Source organism: Typopeltis vanoorti, chromosome 9 (assembly GCF_054136105.1).
Source record: "Typopeltis vanoorti isolate ZY-2024b chromosome 9, IOZ_Tvanoo_1.0, whole genome shotgun sequence".
NCBI classification, from domain to species: domain Eukaryota; kingdom Metazoa; phylum Arthropoda; class Arachnida; order Uropygi; family Thelyphonidae; genus Typopeltis; species Typopeltis vanoorti.
The window spans coordinates 86,393,224-86,419,304 of record NC_143557.1 but is presented as its reverse complement, the minus strand read 5'-3'; the positions used below and the strand labels follow the sequence as shown (position 1 = coordinate 86,419,304).

The following is a 26,081-nucleotide window of genomic DNA, read 5'->3' as shown; positions in this document are numbered from 1 at the left end:
CCTCCTTTATGCAAAGGAACTATTTTGCCTTCCTTCCACTCCCTAGGGACCATACCATAGTTCAAAACTCAAGTTAAATTACCAAGTAAGAGGAGTTGACAATTCCCTTGCACATTCACGTAACACCCGAGCTGATATTCCATCTGAACCAAGAGCAGTGTTTGCGTTTAAATTCTGCAATATTCTAATTACCTCTGTTTCATTAACTTGAATTCTCACATCAGTTATTGCTACAGGTACAGAGATATCCTCACCTGGGTGATAGACTTTTGAAAAGTGCTCACTCAGTAACTCTATTATTACATCTGATTTGGTTACCTCGATACCATCGGCACCTACTAAGGTTATCCTTCCAAAGTCATTCTTCCTTTTACTTGCCACGTAGTGAAAGAACTCTTTAAAATTATCCCTGATCCCCCCTAGCTAAGGTCTTTTCATAATTGGATTTTGCTTTTCTTACTATGCTGGTAACCTTTCTAGCCTGAGCTTTGTACTGCTCATGAGTGTACTGATCTCCTTTCTCCTTGTAAATTCTCCATAATGTTTTCTTTTTTTGTAGATCAAGCCTGATACTACTACTCATCCATCTAATGCCTACTTTGTTAATTTTCCTAACCATGAGAATACAGTCTGATATTGCCTCCCTCAGATACCCGCTAAATATATCCCATGCACTGCTAACATCTTTCCCCTGCCATATTTTCTGCCATGGGATGGCTGTAAACTGACTCTGAAGCTTGTTATAGTTACCTAACCTGTAGTTCCGAATATACCCCCTTCTTAAGAGAGAAATCCCCAAATTTTGCAACCTCCCAAGTCAATAATACATGATCTCTCTCACCAATTGGAGGTAATGAAGATACCTTTCTTATGCATCCCTCTGAGCCTATAACCAGATCCAACACCCTTACACCACGAGTCGAGTCCCTTCAGTTATGTGCTGTTTCAAGTAATTATCTCTTTGAAGGTGTATGAATTCTAATTCCCTTTAGCCACATGATAATTCTTTCTTCCAATCGATATCACCATAATTAAACCCATAATAATCACTAATTTCCCTGCACTCATTACACTAATTTGCTGATGCATGAATTCAACATCACCCCTTGCACCCCCCTGGCCTATAGCAGCAACCAACTGTATATTTGGTTGCGTTGGTCACTATTTCACACCAGACCGCCTCACATAAACTATCATCCACACGTCTATCTTCTTGATATACTATTTTTTTTTGGCTGCAACTCATCAGCTATCATCAACAATACTCCTCCCGAGTTCAATTTTTTCTATCCTCCCTGAAAATACTGTACCCATCACATTCAATTCCAGTAACTACATCTTCTGCTGACAACCAAGTTTCACAAATGCCTTCAACTTTTGGTGAAATTGCACTGACTAATGCCAAAAATTCCTCCCTCTTATTTTGTATACTTCTTGAATTAGTGTACAAAAACTGTAGATTCCCTTTACTTCTTATCCCAACTTTAAAACTGATATTCATTCTACTAATTTTAGTATTCACAATAGTCCCATGCCAATTATTATCCACTCTATTTTTAAAATTATTCCATGAAAAAGGATCAACAAACACACATTCACTGCATAAATTTCTCTGTCTTACACTCGACCTCTTCAAATTTAGTTTCCCTGCCCAATTACTTCTACTTGTGCAGAAAACAGTAACTTCCTCAAATACTTATGACCCTCCAAGTTCAGATATATGTAGGAAGATTGATTTACTCGGTTGATATACATTTTTTAAAATTGAATGAATAGAAACAGAGAAAAATGAAAACAAAGTTTATTAGCACAGCTAGTTTTGGCTTGTATCAGCCTTCCTCAGGTGCACATTAAAAAAGAAATAATAAAACATAGAGGAAATAACTGTAAACATCACGGAAAGTTAGTGTATATATTTCAACGTTTCAACGTTGAAGTCTGCGCATTCAAAACTGTTCTCTCATTGGCTTCATTGTTGGGCATATGCGTGCGTATAGCATCTTGCAAACACCAGTATTTGATCGTAGCATAATGACAGTCTGAAAGGTTGTAACTCAGGTTGTTGTTGAGATGTAGGGGGTTGAGAATGATTTCTTTTGATTCTGTTATCTCCCTTTCTAATTCATCGTGGCAACGGAAAATGTTATTAGACTTGTCCCATAGGACTGTATGGCTAAGGTTTTCTTCATTAGAATTGGCCAAGAACAGAACATGACTAGACAAACCACTGGCTCGCGTTCTCCTGTAACTGACATCTCTCTTATGTTCTTCAGTGCGTAATTTGATCGATTTCTCTGTTTAGCCAAAGTAAGGTATATCACAGTTGCGCCAAATCTGGTAAACACTGGGATATTTAAGGTTGTGATGTCTAGGTTTCAGATGGCTCATTAAGGAACGGATTTTCAGAAGAGGAGTAAATAAAGTTCTTATGTTGTATTTCCTAAGAACCCTGGCCAATTGGGGTGAGACAGAGCTTATGTATGGTATAGAAATATTACCTTTCACACTATTGGTCTCTTCATCATGGCAAGCAGATGGATTTAATAGGAATTTGTCAATTGTTTTTTGTGAATAACCATTTAGTTGGAAAGTAGACCTGAGAAAATTGAATTCTTTATTAATTTCTATCTCATCATCAAGAAGAGAGCGAGCACAATGTCCTAGTGTAGAAATGATTTCAAACTTTTGAGGAGGCTAATGATAGGATTGACCATGGAGATATCTATTGGTATGGGTAGCGTTTCTGTAAATTGAGTTTTTAATTTTTCTGAGGAACAGGTCAGCTTGATGTCCAAAAAAGGAAGAGAACCATTAGCTTCAAACTCAGCCATAAATTTTATGTTTGGATGTTGATTATTTAGATGTTCTAGGAAGTTCAGGAGAGATTCACGGCATGGCTCCAAATCAGGAAAATGTCATCAATATATCTTTTCCAAATTCTTGGTTTTAAAGGATAAGAAGAGATGGCTTTAACTTCCAGATCTTCTAAATAGATGTTCGCAAGTACAGGTGACAACGAATTACCCATTGCAAGACCATAATTTTGTTTATAGATGGTATCCTGTAACTTGAAGTATCCTGAGTGGATGCAATGAGTAAGTAAGGCCATGATCTTCTTAGATAATTGAATGAACAAAGTTCTTGTACTACTCAAAGATAAATTATCTAAAAAGATCATGGCCTTACTTACTCATTACATCCACTCAGGATTGTTGGATCCTATTTCGTCTTAACCCATACTTTGGATCCGATATGTTTGTCACTACGATGTTCTTAAACAAAAAATAAGTTGCTAGTTGATTTCTAATCCAAATATAGAGAAAATTTATATTTATTGACTGCGCCACTCTATATCTAAATTAGTCCAAGAATTAAAGTAAAACCAACTCTCAACTATTTCTCTTTTATGTGTTATTATTATATATACCGGCCGAGTTTATTTAATTCATTTAATTCACCTGCCTTAGTTCGAATATTTTATGAATGGTGCAGTAAAAGAGATTCAGGCAAAATACAACTTCAGATCAACAAACAAACATTTAATTTAGGATTACAATTTATACACTTTAATCTAAATCACTGAATAAGGAATTATAAACATTTTAGCCCTTCTGGTAATACAGTCATACAATCTCGGACAATTGTTAATCTGTTGTCTGAAATTCAGTCTTCTCAAGGTTCATTTAGCTATTTAATAAAGTTCAATGTCATAAAGTTCCTTAGTGATCAATTACACTAATATCTCACAGTTACTTAAGTTTCAAATACAATAAAAGGGCAGTGACACTTCTTCACAAGTATACACTCTTAATTCCACACTCCAGCTAATCTCCTCAATAGTTACTGTTAATATAGGGATATTCTAGGAAGAAACACACACATATCTCCGCATAGGAATATCAATAGTTGGATAATTCTTACCGGTAATCTTCCTTGTTCATCTACTTATATACGAACATTTCTTATAACTGTACACACATAAAACAATTATCAGCACTCATTAAAACAAATCTTCTTAGTAATAGCTGAATAAATTAACGGTCGCAATTCACATAGTTAAACATTCTTGCTCAGATCAAAACGCTGGTACTATCTTTGACATCACTTGACCAATTCAGTATTCTACTAATAACTCTTGAACTAAGGTAACACACAGTAATTCTTTAAATTGAAGTTTTTATGCACAGTTGCCTATACTTCCGGCATTTAATTAATATTTTAGACACTATATTTTTTAGCACAGCTAAGAAATATAGTGTCTAAAATTTAAACAGCAAAGTTTAAATTCAACTTTGCTGCCTCTAATTATTCTCTTAGTTACTCTGTGCTATGCTTCAAGTTTCTGTGTGTCCTTGAAAGGTCGGCCTGTAATTAAATCTCAACAAAATTATCGCTAGTCATCCGGTTATTACTTTGCTATCTTCCGTTGCTTTATTTGTTGTTCTGCAACTTACTAGCCAACTGCTCCTCGACTAGCAGACTTTAATTAGCTACTTGAATGATTCGCCGACTCGCTATTATCACACTCTGATTCCCCGAATGAATGCTTCATTTTTTCAGCGTTCCCAGCTTATATATTCCTTCTTCCCGCCAAAATTGTTCTCATGCTCTCTTCAACTAAAATCCTTTCCAGCCCTTCAATTCTCTCTCTCTCTCACGCACTGTTCTAAACTCACGTAAGCTATCTTACATATGTCTCCATGACAACCAAAACAAAATATAATAAAACTGAGGTATTGCACAACGTTATACCACTACATACAGAAAAAAGTAAAGAATATTTACACTTCAATTAATACGCAGTTAAATGTTGAATACAAATTCTTATAATATTAACATAGCAATAAATAAAAATAAACTTAATAATATTTTAATACAGAGTCTATCACTATTATTATATATCTTTGATTAATTAATTAAACAAACTTAAAGGTAGTTATATGAATATTAATTTATAAAAAAGTGATTTACATTAAATAATTACAAGTGTAGCCTTTGTCACGCCGGATTATGTTGGATCCTGAAGGGGAGTATTAAAAATTTTAATTTTTCTTCATTCAGAATCCAACAGGATGCTTCAAGTTTCAGGATACCATCTATAAACAAAATGATGGTCTTGCAATGGGTAATTCGTTGTCACCTGCACTTGCGAACATCTATCTAGAAGATCTGGAAGTTAAAGCCATCTCTTCTTATCCTTTAAAAACCAAGAATTTGGAAAAGATATATTGATGACGTTTTCCTGATTCGGAGCCATGACCATGAATCTCTCCTGAGCTTCCTAGAACATTTAATTAATCAACATCCAAACATAAAATTTTCGGCTGAGTTTGAAGCTAATGGTTCTCTTCCTTTTTTGGACATCAAACTGACCTGTTCCTCATAGAAATTAAAAATCTCAATTTACAGAAAAGCTACCCACACCAACAGATATCTCCACGGTCAATCCCATCATTATCCTCCTCAAAAGTTTGGAATTATTTCTATACTAGGACATCATGCTCGCTCTCTTCTTGATGATGAGATAGAACTTAATAAAGAATTACGCACTGAAGAACACAAGAGAGACGTCAGTTACAGGAGAACGCAAGCCAGTGGTTTGTCTAGTCATGTTCTGTTCTTGGCCAGTTCTAATGAAGAAAACCTTAGCCATACAGTCCTATGGGACAAGTCTAATAACATTTTCTGTTGCCACGATGAATTAGAAAGGGAGATAATAGAATCAAAAGAAATCATTCTCAATCCCCAACATCTCAACAACAACCTGAGTTACAACCTTTCAGACTGTCATTGTGCTACGATCAAATACTGGTGTTCGCAAGATGCTATACGCACGCATATACCCAACAATGAAGCCAATGAGAGAACAGTTTTGAATGCACAGACTTCAACGTTGAAATATATACACTAACGTTCCATGATGTTTACAGTTATTTCCTGTATTTTTTACTGGTTATTTCTTTTTTAATGTGCACCTGAAGAAGGTTGATACAAGCTGAAGCTAGTTGTGCTAATAAACTTTGTTTTCATTTTTCTCGGTTTCTAGTCATTCAATTTTTAAAGCACGCGCACGTGCGCGCACGCACACACACACACACACACACATACATTGTAAAATAAAGTTGAATGACTTAAACCGAGAGTTAGGTTAAAAAAAAAAGGGGGGGGGTTTAATAGTAAAACACGACTAGTTTCGGCTTATAGCAGCCTTCATCAGGTGACATTATACTCGCTGTCTCTTGTAAGCAATGTCCCTCCATACGTAATTCAATAGATTTGTCCATCTGGCCAAAAAGTGATTTTTTAGCATGATCAAGTGTCTTTATATCATCAGTACAAGATTTACTACACATGAATCTACTTTATTCTTTTAATAAAAGAAGATAAGTGATATTTGCAAACTTTATTAATTATTTCACTATACATTTTATATGTGCTGTTCAAAAGCCTTACTTTTCTATAATTTTCTTAGTAATTCCATACTCCTTTTGTTAAATATAGAAGTAATTCTGGCTTTAAGCCATTCACATGGAATTATACAATGTTTCCAGTAGTTATTCAACAAATTTATTTATTATTCCTTTTATAAAGTGTAATTATTATTTTTCTTTGGATAGGCGAAGTTCCCATTATTGGAGTTGGTGGAGTTCAGTCAGGAAAGGATGCTTATGATAAAATCCGAGCTGGGGCTTCATTGGTACAGTTGTATACAGTTCTGGTGTATGAAGGCACTCCTGTAGTGAAAAAGATAAACAGAGAATTGGAAGCACTACTTAAGTATTTACTCCATTTAATTGAATTTTACATTTTTTAGTATTAAAAGAAAGCATGTTAGAGGTGAAATTTTTTTATTTCAGACTGAAGTTTATTTTCTAATGAATAAACATGCAATATAAAAAGACATCTTGCTTTATGTACCTTCCCACATATAAAAACAATGTTGTCCACATGAAACAATGATTAACTGACATTTATTTATGAAGATAATTTTATTTTTTCTTCTGTACTCTGCCAAGGGGACAAGTAAAAGAATTTTTCTTTGGTAATTAATCTTTTCCCAGAGGAGACTGGGATGAGATTACCTGGTACATTATATGAAAACACGTTTTGATTATCCTAAACATAAACTTTAACTTACTGTGCCCTTGATATATTGTAATATGTGTGAGCGTGTGTGTGTGATTTGTAACTATATATACAGTAATTTTGCAAGCATTTCAAAAAAAGTAACAATAATAAATCAAGTCTGTTAATTGAATTCATCATTCATTTAACCAACACGTTCATTGTCAATCATGCGATATCGTGTGATGCGACTTCTCACCTGTCGGCCGATCACGCGTTATCGCGTGGACACCGATATCAAGTTTCTAAGTGGAATAGTATAGCGGCCACAGCGAAACGGCGCGTAATATTATAAAATTATAAAATTTTATTATAAAAGACTGATAATTAAAGTTATAATTATTATATTTAAATGTTTTTTATTTGTAAAATATATAACTTATTTGACCGAATTACATAACACGCGACATCGCGTAATAGATATTTAGAGTACATAAATCCTATGTACATAATAATAAAAGCATATAAATAATATATTAACTTATTTTGAGCACAATAAAAACTAAATAAAAAAATAAAAAAAATTTGCCCACCACACGAAATTCCAATTTTCAGCTTGGCAATGAACATGTTAAAGTTATTTTTGTGTAATAATTATGATTATGTTTTTAACCTTGGAATTGAGTAGATAAAAAGCACTCGGAATATGAACGTTTTCATAATGCAAATAAATGATTTCACTTTTTTTTTTTAATAGCATTTTATAATGATCCATGTATTATAGTTTCAAATATCAAGCCTTCCTTGAACCTTGTACTGATTGTCAATTATTGTTGAAGTTTACACTATGTATTTGGGCTTAAAAGAGAATTGAAGACATTCTTCTCAAGATAGCTGAAATATATTGCATGATTGTAGTACAGACTAAAGTTTATGCTATATGACCACCACAATGTGGAATGTACCAAACTCCAGTGAAGTCTACTCCAGTTGGTTTGCAGTAGCAGAATCCTCTACATGCACTTTCATATTGTGGACCCATTAACTACCCTTGGATAATATCCACCAGCCCACAGGCATTAAATCATCAGACTGGAAGATTCTATTGAGGAGTGAAGTAACATAGGCAAGGGTTGAGGTGTGATATCCGCACTTCTTAGAAGAAAGGAAAAACCTTCGTGGTACTTGGCACTACTAGGTGGTAATTAAATTTCACTGCAACTTTGCTTATTGGAAGCTCAAAGTGGTAAAAAACTGTTTTAACTCCAGGACAAAGATAAAGATTCTTTGGCATCTATGGGAGGGGGGGGGGGGGGGCTGAAAAGTTCATAAACCTAGAACAAAAATGATATTAAAGTAACTGATATAACCACAAGAAAGAACATATCTTAAATTCCTTTAACCCCCGTGTTCTTTTTCTTTTAGGATATATAAGAAGACATGTCAGAGGTTTTGAAGAAATTCAGAAACACAAAACTGCAGGTCATCATCAAGTTTTTTGTGCTGCAAAAACAATCCACAACTGAGATTCACCAAACTTTGTATAAGACTTTAGGGGTCTGTGCCCAGCATATCCAATAGTTGCCAAATGGGTGGCCAAGTTTAAAACTGGGCACTTTCCTGACTTGAGGCATCTCTTGTCCTGAGACAACAGATGCCTAAGTCAGGAAAACCTTCCACAGCGATCACACTTGAAAACATTGATGCAGTGCATGACATGATCCTTGATGATAGATGAATAACAGCCAAAAACATTGCAAAGACTCTGAAGATATCCAGAGAACAAGTGGGGTCATTATCCTCCAATGGATAATGGACATGCAGAAGCATGTCCATTATGTTTGAATGCCCAAAAGAGAGAATGTGTGCTGTCCTTTCAAGGGATTTTGGGTTATTTTGAGAAATCAGGTACAAATTTTTTGGTTGATATTGTGACTGTTGATGGTTTCCTCACTATGATCCAAGACCAAACAACAGTCAATGGACTGGAGACACAAAGGTTCTCCATGGACTGGAGACACAAAGATTCTCCACTGTCAAAGAAGTTCTGAACCCAAAAGTCAGCAGCAAAGGTTCTTGCCATTGCCATTACCTCAAAAAAGGTGAAACTGTTACAGCAGCAGTTTATTTAACAGCTCTGAAGAAAAAACACCGTGGGAAACTGAGCAGAGGTGTGTTGCTTTTGCAGGACAATGCACCTGCTCACACTGCTCACGAGAATACCCAAATTGGGTTTTCAGTGTTTGCCTCACCCACCCTATTCACCAGACCTGGCCACATCTGACTATTTTCTATTCCCAAATTTAAAGAATCATTTGAAAGGAACAAAATTTATCACAGATAATGAAGTCATATCTGCAGCTGAGGATTGGTTTGTGCAACAAGGGAAAGACTTTTTTTTTCTCAGGGGATTGCAAATGATTCAGCAGCATTGTGACAAGTGTATAACACTTTGTGGGGAATATGTAGAATAATGTGTAAGTTACATGGTTCTTGGCAATTATCACAACTTTTCAGAACATCCTTGTATATCTGCCATGAAAACATTCATATCAATGATTTGCTCTGAAAATATTTATTCTCAGTTTACTTTAAATTCTCATGTCTTATCTAAGCCTTGATTCTCCAAGAAGTGTGTGTGTGTGTGTGTGTATACAAGAGAACTGGATGTATCACAATTGGCTTTCGTTGAAATCTTCATCTTCCTTTACTGTTTATACCAAAGCCCAAAATAGCTTCAAGCAAATTATTAGTAACATCAAAAACCGATTTTGAAAGGGATGAAAGCAAGAAACAAGCTGTCACAGTTCCATGAGCCAGCACCAACGGACTGTGGGTTCAAATCCTACCATAGGCATGGTAGTGATGTTTGTGATTGTCTTTAGGCAGGAGATGAATTTCATTGCTTGGTGTGAGACTATTGTAAAAACTCAATGTAGCTTAAAAAATTCCAAAGCATATTACATCGATTTTTTTCATAGCTCAAGTCCCATGAGAACTGTAAATAACCTTGTTTTTTTCTATGTATATTTTGCAAAATATTGATGTAGTTAACCCTGTGGGAAGTGAATGTATTTACTGTTTTAGCATCAAAAACAAAGGTAATGCTTTCCCAGGGGAACTTTGTATGTGTGTGTATATAGTTATGTGTAAGAGCGCAGGAAAAGTGCTCTCTTAAGGTTTCTGTCTGGTCTCTGAAGAGAACCAACCAGTTCAAAACAGTGTTGGGCCAGTGAAACCTTTAAAAAAAAATGCACTAATAAGAGGCAAATATCTCGGGCAGCGCTCGTGTCTTTTAAGTGGTGCAAGCTAAGGCAACTCTGATGCTGAGGATTGTATTTTCGTAAGCTCTCAGATCAATTTTACAAAACTTTCGTAGTTTCTACAAACATGCGGCTTTGAAATAATGTTGGATCTAATATCCACTTTGCCTATATAATACTCTTAATATCTCTATGGCATTTTTTCCAGTTTGGAACCAAGGTCAATTAATTAAGCTCCCATCTGTCATCTAACTGTTTTGTTATTTTTCTGTATGGATGCACATTTGATATGATGGTGAATGGATCTTTGAGAAACTTTGTATCTGATGCTGACATTCCACAGGGATATGTTCTTTCACCCTTTCTTCTGTATATCAGTGATCAGGTCATTGCAAATCCATTACACTGTTTTGGTTATGACAGTACAGTACACTACACTACATTCCTGTTTGTCATTTATTTGACAAACTTAGACTACACAAATCACTAAAACTTCATGAATCAACTTCTACAACCCTGAATTCTGATTTCTAGACTATTCTTCATTGGAGTTCTACTAATCTTTTGATTGCAATTTCAGTATTGTCTTATTTCTCACAAAAAAAAAAAAAAAACAGATCCTTTTCTTCAAGGCTTACTTTGACTATACCTAATTCTCTGGATAGGAGAGATTTCTCTTCTTGGAATAATTCTAAACCTCCACACTTTCTCTGTATAAGTATATTACAAATTGCCTCATCATCATTTAAAAAATTAGGTTTTTTTCTCTTTTGTTAAAAGCATTATTTGATCTCTGAAACTGTTAACTACAAATTGCAAATCCATTTGACATGTTGTTTATTATTTTAACGGTATAATAGAACACAGAAACTAAGTAAATAATTAATTTATTAACTTGATGCTGATATTTCGCTGGTATTATAACCAGCATCTTCAGAGCACAAAAACACTATTTGTCACAATACGCAAGACTAAAACAACATGGTGTACTTAAAATTGTAGCAGCAATACAAAGACAAGAGTCCTGATTTTGGCACCCTCTATCTGAAAAAAAAAAAAAAAAAAAAAAAAAAAAAAAAAAAAAAACCCGCTATCATATATTACTAGAGTCCTAGAAAAGTGCTAGTTTTTTCTTAATATGACTGTCTCCCAGATCTTCGGCAAGTTAATACAGCCATATTTGTTGAGATTTGGAGTATGTTTTAGGGCTTCTGTCGCCTCTAAGAACAATCTCTCTGATTTATATGGGTTTCTGTGTAGTACTTTTGTGTTTTTCCAGTTGATCCTGTGTGCAGGGGTATCCAGAGCATGGTCTGCTAGGCCCGACTTCCCATAATGATATTTTTGGACGTATCGTTTATGTTCGCTGATGTGGATATTCACAGTTCTTCCTGTTTGACCGTAGTAGGCTTGATTGCATGAGCAGGGTACTTGGTAGACTCCTGGATGTGATAAAGGAGGAATGCTGTCCTTGGGTGAGCGGATGAGGGTGGCTAATTTGCTATATGGTCTGAATGTAGTGCGTAGTTTATGTTTATTGAGAATTCTTGAGATCTTTTCGGATGTGCCTTTAATGTAGGGGATGGTGACTGTTTTGTTGTAGTTCTCTGTGGTGGATGGTGGGAGGGGTTTCTTGGGAGTGTTTAGTATTTTGTTTATTTTTTGTGGATTGTAGCCGTTGGCCAAGAAGGTGTGGCGTAAGTGAGTGAGTTCAGCAGTAAGAGCCTTGTCATTTGAACAGATTGCTCTCGCTCTATGGGTTAGCGTTTTTAATATGCCATATTGTTGAGAAGGATGATGGTGTGATTGTTTGTGTAAGTATCTGCCTGTATGTGTGGGTTTTCTGAAAACTGAAAATTCTAAGGAACCATCTGGGAGACGTGTGATGAGTGTATCCAGGAAGGGCAGACAGTTGTTGGCTTCCAGTTCCATAGTAAAGTGGATTTTTGGATGTTGGCTATTTAAATGTGCTAAGAATGTTTTCAATGTCTCAGGGCCATGTGGCCAAATAGCAAGCACATCATCAACATAGCGTAGCCAAAGTGTTGGTTTGAGAGTGGCTGTATTGATTGCTTGTTTTTCCAGGTGTTCTATGTAAAAGTTGGCTAGGGGGGGAGAAAGGGGGGAGCCCATGGCTGTCCCATCAATTTGTTTGTATATTTTCCCTTTCCATGTGAAATATCCTGCATGTATTGTGAATTTGAATAGTTCAAATATATCAGGGGGGAAGTGAGACTTCAGTAGATTGAGGGTTTCTATTAGTGGTACATTTGTGAATAGTGAAGTGATGTCAAAGCTTACTATTAAGTCTGAGCTTTTTAGGGTGAGGTGTTGTAAGATGCTTTTTAGGTGTGCTGAATTTTTGATAAAGGAGGGAGAATTGTTAGTGAGAGTGGCTAGTAGCTTCGCTAAATGTCTAGCCAGTTTGTATGTGGGACTATTTATACTGTCCACAATTGGGCGTAGGGGTGTGCCTGGTTTGTGAATTTTTGGTGACCCATATATCCTCGGTGTTTTAACATGGAAGGGTTTGAGTTTGTTAACTGTGTCTTTGGGCCAGGAAGTGACTTTTTTTAATAATTTTCGGGCCTTATTCTTTTGTGTGTTGGTGGGATTGCGATCTATAATTTTGTATGTTGACTGATCTTGTAATAGTGTGTGCATTTTGTTTTCATATTCAGTTGTGTCCATCACCACGGTTGCATTTCCTTTGTCTGCTTTTGTTATGGTAATCTGGCTGTTGTTGTGTAGTTCTTTTATAGCAATGAATTCCTTATGTGGGATATTATTTTTTGGAGGCTTGGACTTGATTAGGATGTTGGCCACATCTAAACGTATGTTGTTAGCTATTGTTGGAGGCAGGTCGTAAATTCCTCGTTCGATGGACGCCATTATTTCCGCTTTTGGAACTTGTTTGGGAGTTATGGCAAAGTTGTGCCCTCGACTTAAAGCAGTCGTGGCTTCTTTGCTTAAGGTGAGTGACGATAGATTCACGACGACGAGGTCTTGTTGTAATTGCGGTCGTTGTATGGTGTTCCGTTGTTGTAGATTTTCGAACTTCTTTTGGTGCCGGTTTTTGACTCTGTCGAATTCTTTTTTTGCCGTTGCGTCGGTGATGTTCTCTAAGATCTGCCAAAGTTCCGTATTTAGAATATTATGCAGTGATTCTCGTAATGCGCTGATGGTTGTATTTGCTTGTGCTAATTCCCGGCGAGTGGTGTTAATTTGTTCGCGTAAAAGCGCTACACTCGCTCGTTTATAGATGCGTTGGGCTTTGGCCGAGTGGAACTTGTTCTTGATTTTAAAACAGTTCGGTATTAATTTGTTGTCTCGGCACCTCTTTAAGAAGGCTAACCTGTTTAGTTGCCGCGCCAATTTCAACTTCCACTTACCATATCGTCGTGTCTTGCGTACGATATCGTCTCCGTGAAGAATCCTTAAACATGTGGACAGACTTATGTGTTCGTCGAACATGTTGTTTATTATTTTAACGGTATAATAGAACACAGAAACTAAGTAAATAATTAATTTATTAACTTGATGCTGATATTTCGCTGGTATTATAACCAGCATCTTCAGAGCACAAAAACACTATTTGTCACAATACGCAAGACTAAAACAACATGGTGTACTTAAAATTGTAGCAGCAATACAAAGACTAGAATCCTGATTTTGGCGCCCTCTATCTGAAAAAAAAAAAAAAAAAAAAAAAAAAAAAAAAAACCCGCTATCATATATTACTAGAGTCCTAGAAAATATTTGAACTATTCAAATTCACAATACATGCAGGATATTTCACATGGAAAGGGAAAATATACAAACAAATTGATGGGACAGCCATGGGCTCCCCCCTTTCTCCCCCCCTAGCCAACTTTTACATAGAACACCTGGAAAAACAAGCAATCAATACAGCCACTCTCAAACCAACACTTTGGCTACGCTATGTTGATGATGTGCTTGCTATTTGGCCACATGGCCCTGAGACATTGAAAACATTCTTAGCACATTTAAATAGCCAACATCCAAAAATCCACTTTACTATGGAACTGGAAGCCAACAACTGTCTGCCCTTCCTGGATACACTCATCACACGTCTCCCAGATGGTTCCTTAGAATTTTCAGTTTTCAGAAAACCCACACATACAGGCAGATACTTACACAAACAATCACACCATCATCCTTCTCAACAATATGGCATATTAGAAACGCTAACCCATAGAGCGAGAGCAATCTGTTCAAATGACAAGGCTCTTACTGCTGAACTCACTCACTTACGCCACACCTTCTTGGCCAACGGCTACAATCCACAAAAAATAAACAAAATACTAAACACTCCCAAGAAACCCCTCCCATCATCCACCACAGAGAACTACAACAAAACAGTCACCATCCCCTACATTAAAGGCACATCCGAAAAGATCTCAAGAATTCTCAATAAACATAAACTACGCACTACATTCAGACCATATAGCAAATTAGCCACCCTCATCCGCTCACCCAAGGACAGCATTCCTCCTTTATCACATCCAGGAGTCTACCAAGTACCCTGCTCATGCAATCAAGCCTACTACGGTCAAACAGGAAGAACTGTGAATATCCGCATCAGCGAACATAAACGATACGTCCGGAAATATCATTATGGGAAGTCGGGCCTAGCAGACCATGCTCTGGATACCCCTGCACACAGGATCAACTGGAAAAACACAAAAGTACTACACAGAAACCCATATAAATCAGAGAGATTGTTCTTAGAGGCGACAGAAGCCCTAAAACATACTCCAAATCTCAACAAATATGGCTGTATTAACTTGCCGAAGATCTGGGAGACAGTCATATTAAGAAAAAACTAGCACTTTTCTAGGACTCTAGTAATATATGATAGCGGGTTTTTTTTTTTTTTTTTTTTTTTTTTCAGATAGAGGGCGCCAAAATCAGGACTCTAGTCTTTGTATTGCTGCTACAATTTTAAGTACACGTTGTTTTAGTCTTGCGTATTGTGACAAATATTGTTTTTGTGCTCTGAAGATGCTGGTTATAATACCAGCGAAATATCAGCATCAAGTTAATAAATTAATTATTTACTTAGTTTCTGTGTTCTATTATACCGTTAAAATAATAAACAACATGTTCGACGAACACATAAGTCTGTCCACACGTTTAAAAATCCATTTGACCTTGAATATTCTCATATTTTGGGTTATTGTTATGAGTACCCTAAAAATACTTCACTCAGTACAGAAGAAAGCAGTTAGGTTAATTAATAATGCCTCATTATTCATTCAGCTCTTTCACAAGCTGTTCAGTTTCTACTGCTTGCATTTTCCACAAATTTCCGTAGTTACTGTTCATCAGAAATGCCATGGTTATTTCCTCATGCTCCTCTAAATCTTTTAAAACATGTAGAGGCTATTCAACACTAGTTCAAAGCAACTCCAAACTCAGTACAAATTATAATAAATTTAGTTTAATCCTTTATCCAAGTGTGAGCAAACAAAGTTTGTGCCTGAAAGTATCTTCAGGACTGGGTTAAGGTGGTACAACACCGGGCAACTCCTTGCAAAGGTGGATCAAGTTTTCATCACTCCTATCTCAGTATCTCCCATAATGAAAAACGCATCTCCTTGTGGATATGTCTAATGTTATGCATTAAGGGAAGGGCCACTACCCAGACTAGTTTCGACCTTTATTGAGGTCTCTTCAGTGGGAGCCAGGCCCAAGCTTCTGGTGGTGTCTCCAGCCAGAAGCATTAGCAAGGTCATCTACCACCTTTTTAATAAATTACTCTGGATTTAGAGAAAGATGTTGAAAGTTTATTTTTCACTTGGTTAGAATATAATAAATTTAGTTTAATCCTTTATCGAAATGTGAGCAAACAAAGTTTGCACCTGAAAGTATCTTCAGGACTGCGGTAAGGTGGTACAACACCAGGGCAACTCCTTGCAAAGGTGGAGCAAGCTAACATCACTCCTATAGGAGTGATGATAGCTTGCTCCACCTTTGCTACAAATTTATAAAACTAAATTTATTATATTCTAACCAAGTGAAAAATAAACTTTCAGTACAAATTCTTCTTTCTCTTTAATTCCTGACATGTACTCTTAGAGGGTATATAGGATATTATGATAGTATTATATGAAAAGTTGCATATGACTAACTTCTGATCGACAATTTTCCTCCAAATTAATCTGTTAGCTGTCAAGACTCCAATATTATCAGATCTTATATTTCTGTTTTCTAAGGCACCTTTTGCTGTATCATTCCACCTAGATTTTGTGTCTTCCTCTGGGTCTTTTTCCTGGCAACCTGGCAGAGAACACTTGTTTTGCTAATCTTTTCTCTCCCATTCTGTTTAAGTAACTCTATCACCTGAGATTAGCTCTGCTAATACATTGCTGAATGCTAACACTGTCAAGTTCTTTCCTAATATCCTCATTTTTAATATGATATTGCTATTGATGCCATCTGTTCCAATCCTTTAATCTTTCTCAGAATTCTCATATCTGTGGTCTCCAGTCTTTGATCAAGTGTTTATTTCTAACCCAGATCTCAGATCCATACATTAATATTGGTTTTAACCAGGGGTAAATGCTGGTCTCTTGAAATTCACACTTGCTCTTGTTATCATTCAAGGAGTGAGAGGTGTGATTGAAGTCTGATTAGCGGAATAATGAATTATTGACCATTTAAAACTATATATTTAGAAATTTATGTACATTTAATCATACAAATACAACATTTATTTTACCAATGATATTCTATCTTTTTCAATTTAGCTACTTGAATACAAATTCTACCCTATGGTTCTTCTTTATGAACTGGTCAATAACATCATCGTAAAAAGTTAGTCGTAACTTAATTTTCCCAAGCAACATGCACACTTGTAAAGGCTGGCTGAAGCTTACTGGCTAGAGCTAATTTGACTGTGTATGGCCTGTGTTTAAGACGACGTGAAGGGAGCAGAAATGGCTATGCACGCGCATGAAATCACAGTGCTGCAGCGAGAACTTGGAAGCTCCGACAACTGAGCAAGCCAAGGTAGCTTTGACTAGACGAGCAAGCATCGGCCTTTGACACACAACGCAAAGCTCAATTATTACCGCACAAGCTTAAGACAACTTCTGTTTACAAAAATAAAAGCCTAAATGGAATGCTTATAAATGCATGCATTTATTAACAAATAAATATTACTTCTTTCTCAAGTAATGAGCTTGTGCAGCAAGCATGGAGAATTCGCCCCTGGTTTTAGCACTGTCTTATATATAGCTAATTTGGTTTTTTGACTAATTTTGCTCCCCCCCCCCTCCATATAAATTTAATCAGTTGATTTCTTATTAGCTTTGCTAATTCTGTTATCTATTTCTATATTTAATTTGCCATTTTCACTAAAAATTGTGCCTAAGTAGTTGAAATATTTTACTTGTTCTATAGGCTCCCATTCAGAATGCAGCTGATTGTGCATCCTTCTATTGCTTGCTGTCTTTTGGAATGGTCTCTCTTCTTATATATTTACTAAAGAGTACAATCTACAATATAATCTCTCTTTAAATCAAGTATTAACAAATTCTTTCTCTTCAATTTTCTGCTCATCCCATTCAGTGTACTATACATTAAACAACCTCTTAACTATAGGATTGCCATAAAAAATATGTCCTTGTTTGTGATTATTGCTTCATATATCTTTTGTCTGTTTAAGAAATTAAACAGAATACTGTCTGTTTAATTTCTTACACAATTTCTGTGAGGAAGGTGGCTAAATTTATTGGCTGCTTACACAGTAAATTACAAAACATTATTGGTTTAAAAATGTGGAATCATTAACAGTCTTGGTATATAATTTGAATATGAATATTTGCATAAAGTAATGTAAATAAAACTAATACAGAAACTATTAGTTTTTAGAAAATATTTGGCTAAAAAATATTCTAGCCTACCACAAACTAGAAAATAAAACTGTTATTTTCTAGCTTGTGGCAGGCACTATCACCACATGTGGCAAGAGAAAAAGTTTATTTTTTTTAATAAATAAAAAAACAGAGATTCATGAAACATTCAACCAAATATTATTGTTTCTGTATATTATTTACACACAGATTTCAGAGTAATGCACTTTTTTCCCCCTTATTAACTGACTTGTTTTGGCTGCAGTAGCAGAATGCAATTCATGTACTCGATCATTATGAATTTAGAATGTCATTCTCTTTTAAGAGAACAAACTTATTGAGCTTTTTTCTGAACAGTTGGAAATTGCCCTTGACCGTGTTGTTTAATCTGAGTCACGGATCTGGTTTAGTCCTGAAGGTGTGGAAAGAGGGGGAAATAGTTCCAATGCATAAAGGAGGATCCAAGACCAGTGTTGCAAATTACCGACCGATCAGCATATCAGGAGTCATTGTCAAGGTCTTGGAGAAAGTATTCAAGGGAAAAATACAGGAATGGATTGATGAAAATGAGATACTGTACGGGGGGGGGGGGACAGCATGGCTTTGTTAAGGGTAGATCATGCCTCAGTAACTTGCTCAAGTTTTATAACACAGTGACGGCTGAACTGGATAAGGGTAATGGGTTTACAATGATACTGCTGGACCTGGCTAAGGCCTTTGACAGGATACCACATGGAATTCTAATCCATAAACTGCAAACATATGGGAATGGATATAGGGTTGGTGAGATGGATAGGTGGGTGGTTGATGGAGAGATATCAGAGATTAGTTTATTCAGGAGTAGAGTCCAAAAGATGGCCTGTGACTAGCGGTGTGCCGCAGGGTTCTGTTCTTGGACCACTGCTGTTTAATTTGTTCATTAACGATATAGGAAAGGATCTAAGAGGAACAGTTCATTTGTTCGCTGATGATGCAAAGTTGGGTAGGGCAACAGTGAATTCAGAAGATGTCAAAATCTTGCAGAATGATTTGGATAGATTGGAGTTCTGGGCTAAGGAGAATGGATGTCAATTTAATGTGACAAAATGTAAGGTTATGCATTTTGGGGTGAAAAGATTAGCAGCAGTATACCACATTGGTGGAACTGTACTCCAGGAGATTAATGAGGCCAGGGACTTGGGAGTGTTGGTGGATAGGGAGATGAAGTTTAGGAGGCACATTGCAAAAGTGGCTAAATCAGCTCATCAACTCACTTGGTTGTTGAAAAATACTTTGACTAGCTGAGACAAGCAAGTTATTGTTCCTCTGTACCGAGCCTTGATAAGATCTCATCTCAACTACTGTCTCCAGATTTGGTCACCTAGGTTTCTTCTTGATGGGGAGGAGGTTGAGAGGATCCAGAGGCGAGCGACCAAGATGATAGCAGGTCTATGGAATGAACCTTATGAGAACAGGTTGAAGATTTGCAGGTTGCAGAAATTTGTTGATAGGCGAAAAAGGGGAGATATGATTGAGACATTCAAATTGCTGAAGGGTTTCTATAGGATTAATTCAGAGGATATTTTTGAGATCAGGACTGGTGGTGGGAGAATTAGGGGACATCTATGGAAGCTGGGCAAGAGTGTGGTTAGCAAGGGTGTTAGAGCTGGGTTCTTTACTTTTAGTGGTAAATGAGTGGAATAAGCTGCCAGAGTCTGTTGTGCGTGCTATGACAGTGAGTGAGTTCAAGGCAAGGTATGATAGATACTGTGAGAATGTCGAATAGTTGTGTGGACATGATGTTTAGGGCCTCCCTCGATAAGTCTAAGGACTCCCTGGAGTCGCTCGTAATAATAATAAAATCATAATTCTTGAGGAGGGAATGCCAGATGAGGATTGCCTTCTCAGAGAATGGAGGCTGATGGAATGAAAGATATTTTCCAGCTGTTGCTCATGTTTTGTAGCCATAGGATAAAGTGGTAGAAATGCTAGTTCAGTGGAATAGTATTATGCCTGTAGAAGTATCAGGTGACCAGAAAAGAACAATACCACTACTCAGAAAATAAGCACTTTACCAAATAACTAATTTTCCCCTTTGAGATATATATTTATAAGTACTTCTCCTATAAAACCTGATTTTTTAGAAATAAAAAAAAAATCATTCAACTGTTTCCAGTACTTTTTTTTTTAAATGTCCAGTGGTAAGAAAAGTTGATAATCAGATGGTTTTTTTAATTGTTCTTTAAGAGATACTTATGCCATAAAGTTTCTTCAGTTTACACAATGACATAAGGAAAGAAGTGAATAATATTTATTTAAAGGCCACATATTTTAGTCCTGAAAATTACAGGCTATCATCAGTGGCAATGTTAGTTAATTACAGAGTAGAACACAAACAATGGATTGATTTGAAACAGTGAGAGCTGTGTTTTGTTATACTTAAACGCCACAGTGAGGAAATAATGATTATTAGTTATTAACTGTATTATTAATAATAATAATAAAAAAAATTGAATGATGTGTGATTAGAATATCTTAGATAGTGAGAAGTAGTTGCTTCATTCAAGTTCAGAATCGGAACGATTGCCTTTCACTATCTAAGATATGGGAAAATCTTATTTTAATCACACATGATTACAATTTTTTTATTAATAAATAATACAGGTAATTAATAACTAATACTACAATGTTTCCTCATTTATACCTTTGTGATATTTTATTTTTATGTATAACATCACACAGTTCTCCCTGTTTCAAATCAATTCGTTGTTTGTGTTTTACTTTGCAATAAACTAACTTGTAATTGTAATTTTCAGGCTGAAATATGTGGCCTTTGAGTAAATATGATTCACGTCTTTCCTTGTGTTATCATGTGAATTGAGGAAACCAGATGGCGAGATGTTGGAAATATGGAAGTTAAGATAGAATTTCCAACCAAGCTGCAAAGCTTGTGCCATGTATTCACTCTGTATGAGGTTTTGCAAATGAAACAGTGCCTTTGAAGTTAGCCAGGGCAGCCTGTTTTTGAAACAGTGCATTATGAAACCTACTGCAATTTTTCAGGTAGATGTTCCCTGTGATCATTTTTGTTCAGAGGGTAAAAGTTCCTAATAGATGACACCAACTGTATTCCCCCAACCATGCACAGTAAAATCTTCTCTTGGAGAACTCTGGGCTTTGATGTGTGTGTGTGGTATTGGATGATAGATAAGCACTGATGTGATTTTTTGGTATCGATAAGCCATTTTTAATTGCACATCAACTGGCCCAAAAATAGTGATGCACAAAAGCAGCAGCATGCAAAAACTGATGGTGTTGTTGATTCTGAGTTTGGGGAATCACCCATTTGCTAAGTTGGCATACCTTTCCCTCACACATCGATGCAGCAAATTATTCTTATTCATATACCATGAACAACCAGGAATCCAACTCACTGATATCTTTTAGCTCTTCATCATTAATGGCAATCTCTCTCTCTCTCTCTCTCACACACACACACACACACACAGGGTGCTTTAGGTGACTTATCAACTGATGCAAGTGAATTGTTTTCGGCTCTGCATTCACTCACCATATCTTCTCTCAATGGTATGCAGATATTACCAATTGTTTTTGTAGCCAGTTTGATCTCGGTGATAAAGTAAACATGCTCAAATAAATGAATGCAGTAGTCTTGCCATTTTTCACCATTTCATGCTTTGCTAAGTCACATGTACTTACAGTGACTTTGACAAAATTTTTCAGAATCAAAACTGCATGAACCTTTTGGTCATATTATATCTATAGAATTAAAAAAAAAAAAAAAGAAGATATATGTTGTCTGTGAGATAGAGTTGAAGTGAGTCTGTGAGACAGGGGTCAGTTTATTAACAAAATTGTCATTTTCAGGACAGCATCAAGAATTTTTACAGAGGTTTTCAGTGTATCACCCCAAATGTGAGAACAGCATTTTAGGGTTGGACTGATTTGAGATTTGTACAGTAAGAAGTATGGTCTTGAGATAAAAAAGGACATTCACTACTTTTGGATGCTGAGGAGGCTATTAATATCAAATGTGTGCCAGGAGAGGCTAGAGATGAATATCACATGAAGAGAATTTTGTTCTTTTTTTAAGTAGCTGGGTATATCCAATTGGAGGTTAGACAAGACCTTTTATGCAAGAGAGTAGATAGAACTACATTTCTATTGAAGAATAGCATAATTTTTTTTTTTTTTTTTTTTTTTTTTAACATGATTACCACCTCCAAAAGCTTGCAAATCTATTTATTATATATTACTGTTGTGGATGGGCTGAGGTCTAGGCAGTCCAGAAACCCTGCTGGAACGTTTTCAAGTCATTTCAGGCTTCCATTAAGCAAGATAGTAGTCTTCCACTGGGAGATGAAATTCATCTACAGCCTGAAGATATTCACAGATATCCATGTCTGTAGTAGAAAGTGGAAGCATTATCCACCTGACTAACCAAACTGATATAGAGAATTGGTGGAAGATCCTGATGGAATGTTTGAGCACTTCCAGATTGATGGATTGATTGTGATAAAGTGTACTATCATTAGTGGATAGGATTTAAGATCAATTGTCAGTTATTTATGGAAGGGAGAAAGAGGGTAGGTGAAAGAACTCTTGGGCACTCTTTATTGGTAAGGGAAAATCTGAAGAGAGGATGACATGATGTAGTGAGTGGCCAAAGGAAGCTATCCATGCAGGAGTAGGCAATTTCTTATTATGATTATTACGTGACACCTCCAAAGACTCATCAGGGTAAGGTGCCTACTTCTACAGCTCTCTGCCTCCACCACAATTACCAACCATATCGAACTGCTACTACCATCATCATCTATACCAATGCCATCTACTGCCCACCACTAGTATTTTTTTGTCTGTAAATTGCATGTGTTCTCAAGGCGAATTTGTCTGTATGCGAGATCAAAAACCCGAGTTTCTGGGATAAAAAAAACCCTGCTTTCTCTGTATGAAATCAGGCAACTCACCTTCAACTGAAAAAAAAAAAAAAAACACATAAAGATTCCTCTCGTCATGACAAGAAACGAACTCAGGCCTTTTCCATTTGAAGGGTACAACATACTGTCTTTCTCCAATTATGCTATGGAGGCACTTATAATCTGCCTTCTACCATTTGTGTAAATCAGACCATAGATTAGCAATTTGGTGAGCAGAATTATATGATGCATTGAAAATGTTAAGTTATTTGTACAAGTTTTTCCACACTACCATAGCATGCAGCCAGAAGTAGGTGATTTGAGCAAGGAGATCTGCTGTGGATCAAAAGTGACAGAATTCATAATGAGAGCTACTGATTAATTGGTTGGCTTCTAGGTGGTGAAGGAATCAGTGACTGTTAGTAACATTTTTTATTATTTTAGAAAGAAATGAAGTGAATGTTACCAACAGCCAACTCCTTCATGACCTGGAAGTTTGGTCTATTGAATATAGACTATTTCATAAAAGCTGTGGAGTAGATACCAGCTGAGTGTGGAAGTATTTAGCTGGTATTTGACTGATGTCTCTTTTTCTGTCAAAAAGAGGAGACATGCAGTTCACTGTTTTTTATAGGATATGATAGCAGGTGTTCCTATATTCAAATGCATTTGGGAGTACATGGCAGAAGATGTATCCACTGGTCCTAGCAAGGAACCAGAAGTGAGTTTTTTTCCTATTTAATCCTTTAAAGTTGGATTTAGGTTAATTGATGTTTTCTTGCATTTGTTTTGAGCTGAAATTGATGCTGGAATTTTTCTGTTCAAGCCACTTTGTGATATGCTCATTTTGTTTAGGCTATTTTAGCACCCATGAAAAACTAAGTCCAATTCATTATCTAAGTTTTGGATGACTGAGGTATTCATTTCAATAGAATTATTTGAGTGACTTGATCAGATTATATTCCATAGGTGAAGAAACTAGCATGAGGTTATAGTTTGGGTGTATTTTTTTAAATTGCAGTACATCACGTTTGGCTGCAATTACAGATGTACCACTCTCTTGAGTAAACATTTTACTAAATATTCATGCAGACACAGTATTTTGGTCCATATTGTAGTGAAATTAAACATATTGGTCTTACCCTCAGCCTGTGTTCTAACTCTTACCAAAGGTGCCCCATATGGTTCAGATCATAACAGTGTTAGTCCTTAGAGTATGACATGGTACATTGTTAAGTTGATGCTCAGTTGGATATTTTTCATAGAACTAAAGGGGTAATGGATTGTCATATAACAGTAGAATACCTGGTTCATTTTTTTCCGATATTATAGCAAGAAGTCCTCATCCACAGAAGCATCTTCATACCATAATGCCATTTCCACTGGATTTAACAAATGAGATGTGACATGTACTCTGGTAAATGACATTCTCTTGTCAGCTGCCATACCCAAATACTAATCTGATCCATTGAGCACATATTGGATTCATCATTAATACCAACAGCTTTCCTATAATCTACTGTCCAATCAAGAGAGCTCTGAATCATGCAAGTTAAACCAAAGCATTGTTTAAGGTGATGATGTTTGACTTGTATTCAGTGGTCTTTTCATAAAAACAAAGCCTAGTGAGTTCAGTAATATTCTGGTTAACCTCTGCAAGTTTTACTTCTGGTTGAGAGAATGCACTGATATATGATGGAAAGAACAGAATGTATGATCCTTTTCTGTACTGTTTTATCTATTTCCATCAGCTGGTGTGGTTGACCTGACTGTTTTTCAGTTTTATTTTAACTAATGTTTTCATATTTTAATAAGGTCAACCATTTAATCTCAGATTGCTAATTATGCTATAGTTACACAAACTGACTAATGACTGACATGACAGCATGTTATTATAGCAATGCCCTGGTGTAAGTTGGGTAACCAAAACTCCATTTTTAGTATTATATGCATACAAATCCATTTAGCATGCATCTAGCTTTTTTTTTTTTTGCGTGCCACATGGCTTGTTGCTTGTTTAAGAAAAATGTGGATGTCTGTATCATTTTTAGAAAAATAGTTCATGTGAAACAACACAGTTTTGTTTACTTAACCATACTTGTAAATAATAAAAAAGGTAGTGTTATGGACTGTTGTGGGGAACACAGTGTGCCATGAGTGGGAGTTGAAGAATTTTTACTGATAATTTAATAGTTCAGCTATAATTTTAGTTTTTACCAAAACACTTCAGAAAGTTGGAGGGAAAACTGTGATAATGGGGAAGCAGATTAAAAATTGAAGTCTCTCAACATAAATTTGATGAGTTAGTTTAGATCAGGGCTAGCAACCTTTTTGTACTTGCAGTACTACATTTTCATCTGGTTTCATAATGGAGATAGAATGAATATTTGGGTATTATAAAGTTAAAAAAAGAAATTGTAACTTTATTATGTACAAGCGAAATTAAGTTGCCCCAGTCCTGAAAATAGTTCAGGTGCAAACTTGATTGCTACACTTGGATAAAGGATTAAACCAAGTACAGTGGGTGATCGGTTAACAAACAGTTCAGACTGCGAACAAATCGGACAACAAACACATGTTCGAATAACGAACACCTCACAGAACAAACACAAGAAGAAGCGACGCTGTGTGTAAGATTTGTAGAACTGTATTTTACTGTCATCTATGAACGGTTTCTGGAACGAGACTTTGACAGTTGTATACATAACCTTTTTGTGCGCTAGTTGATTTCTGTTCTCTGAATTTTTGTAAGTGCTTTTCTGAACTTTTTATTTAAAAAAAAAAAACTGATAATATTATGGGGCCTAAAAAGAATGGAGTGTCAAGAACTGTGCTCACCATAGAAACCAAGCAAGAGATAATAGCCAAGGTAGAGAGTGGGCAGAAGATGTCTGATGTTGCTAGGCAGTATGGCTTGAACAGTCTACAGTAGGCACAATCATAGCTAAGAAAGA

The 26,081-nt window shown here is 36.1% G+C and overlaps 2 protein-coding genes across 3 annotated transcripts in view; one reads left to right on the top strand and one right to left on the bottom strand.

The window, feature by feature from the left end:
- Nucleotides 1–26,081, top strand: part of Dhod (dihydroorotate dehydrogenase 2) — a 173,569-nt gene that overhangs the window by 94,889 nt on the left and 52,599 nt on the right. For both annotated transcript variants that reach the window (XR_016548788.1, XM_090397708.1), the window contains exon 7: nt 6,618–6,777. Coding sequence is in view for 1 of the 2 variants with exons in the window: in XM_090397708.1 (XP_090253834.1) it covers nt 6,618–6,777 (160 nt within the window). In the remaining variant the exon portion in view is untranslated. The remainder of the gene's footprint in view (nt 1–6,617; nt 6,778–26,081) is intronic.
- The window catches only part of LOC150103221 (solute carrier family 66 member 2), a 456,400-nt gene continuing 436,707 nt past the window's right edge, over nt 6,389–26,081 (bottom strand). Inside the window, exon 10 of the mRNA XM_090397709.1 lies at nt 6,389–6,734. Within this exon, the coding sequence (XP_090253835.1) occupies nt 6,692–6,734 (43 nt within the window). The 3' untranslated portion in view covers nt 6,389–6,691. The remainder of the gene's footprint in view (nt 6,735–26,081) is intronic.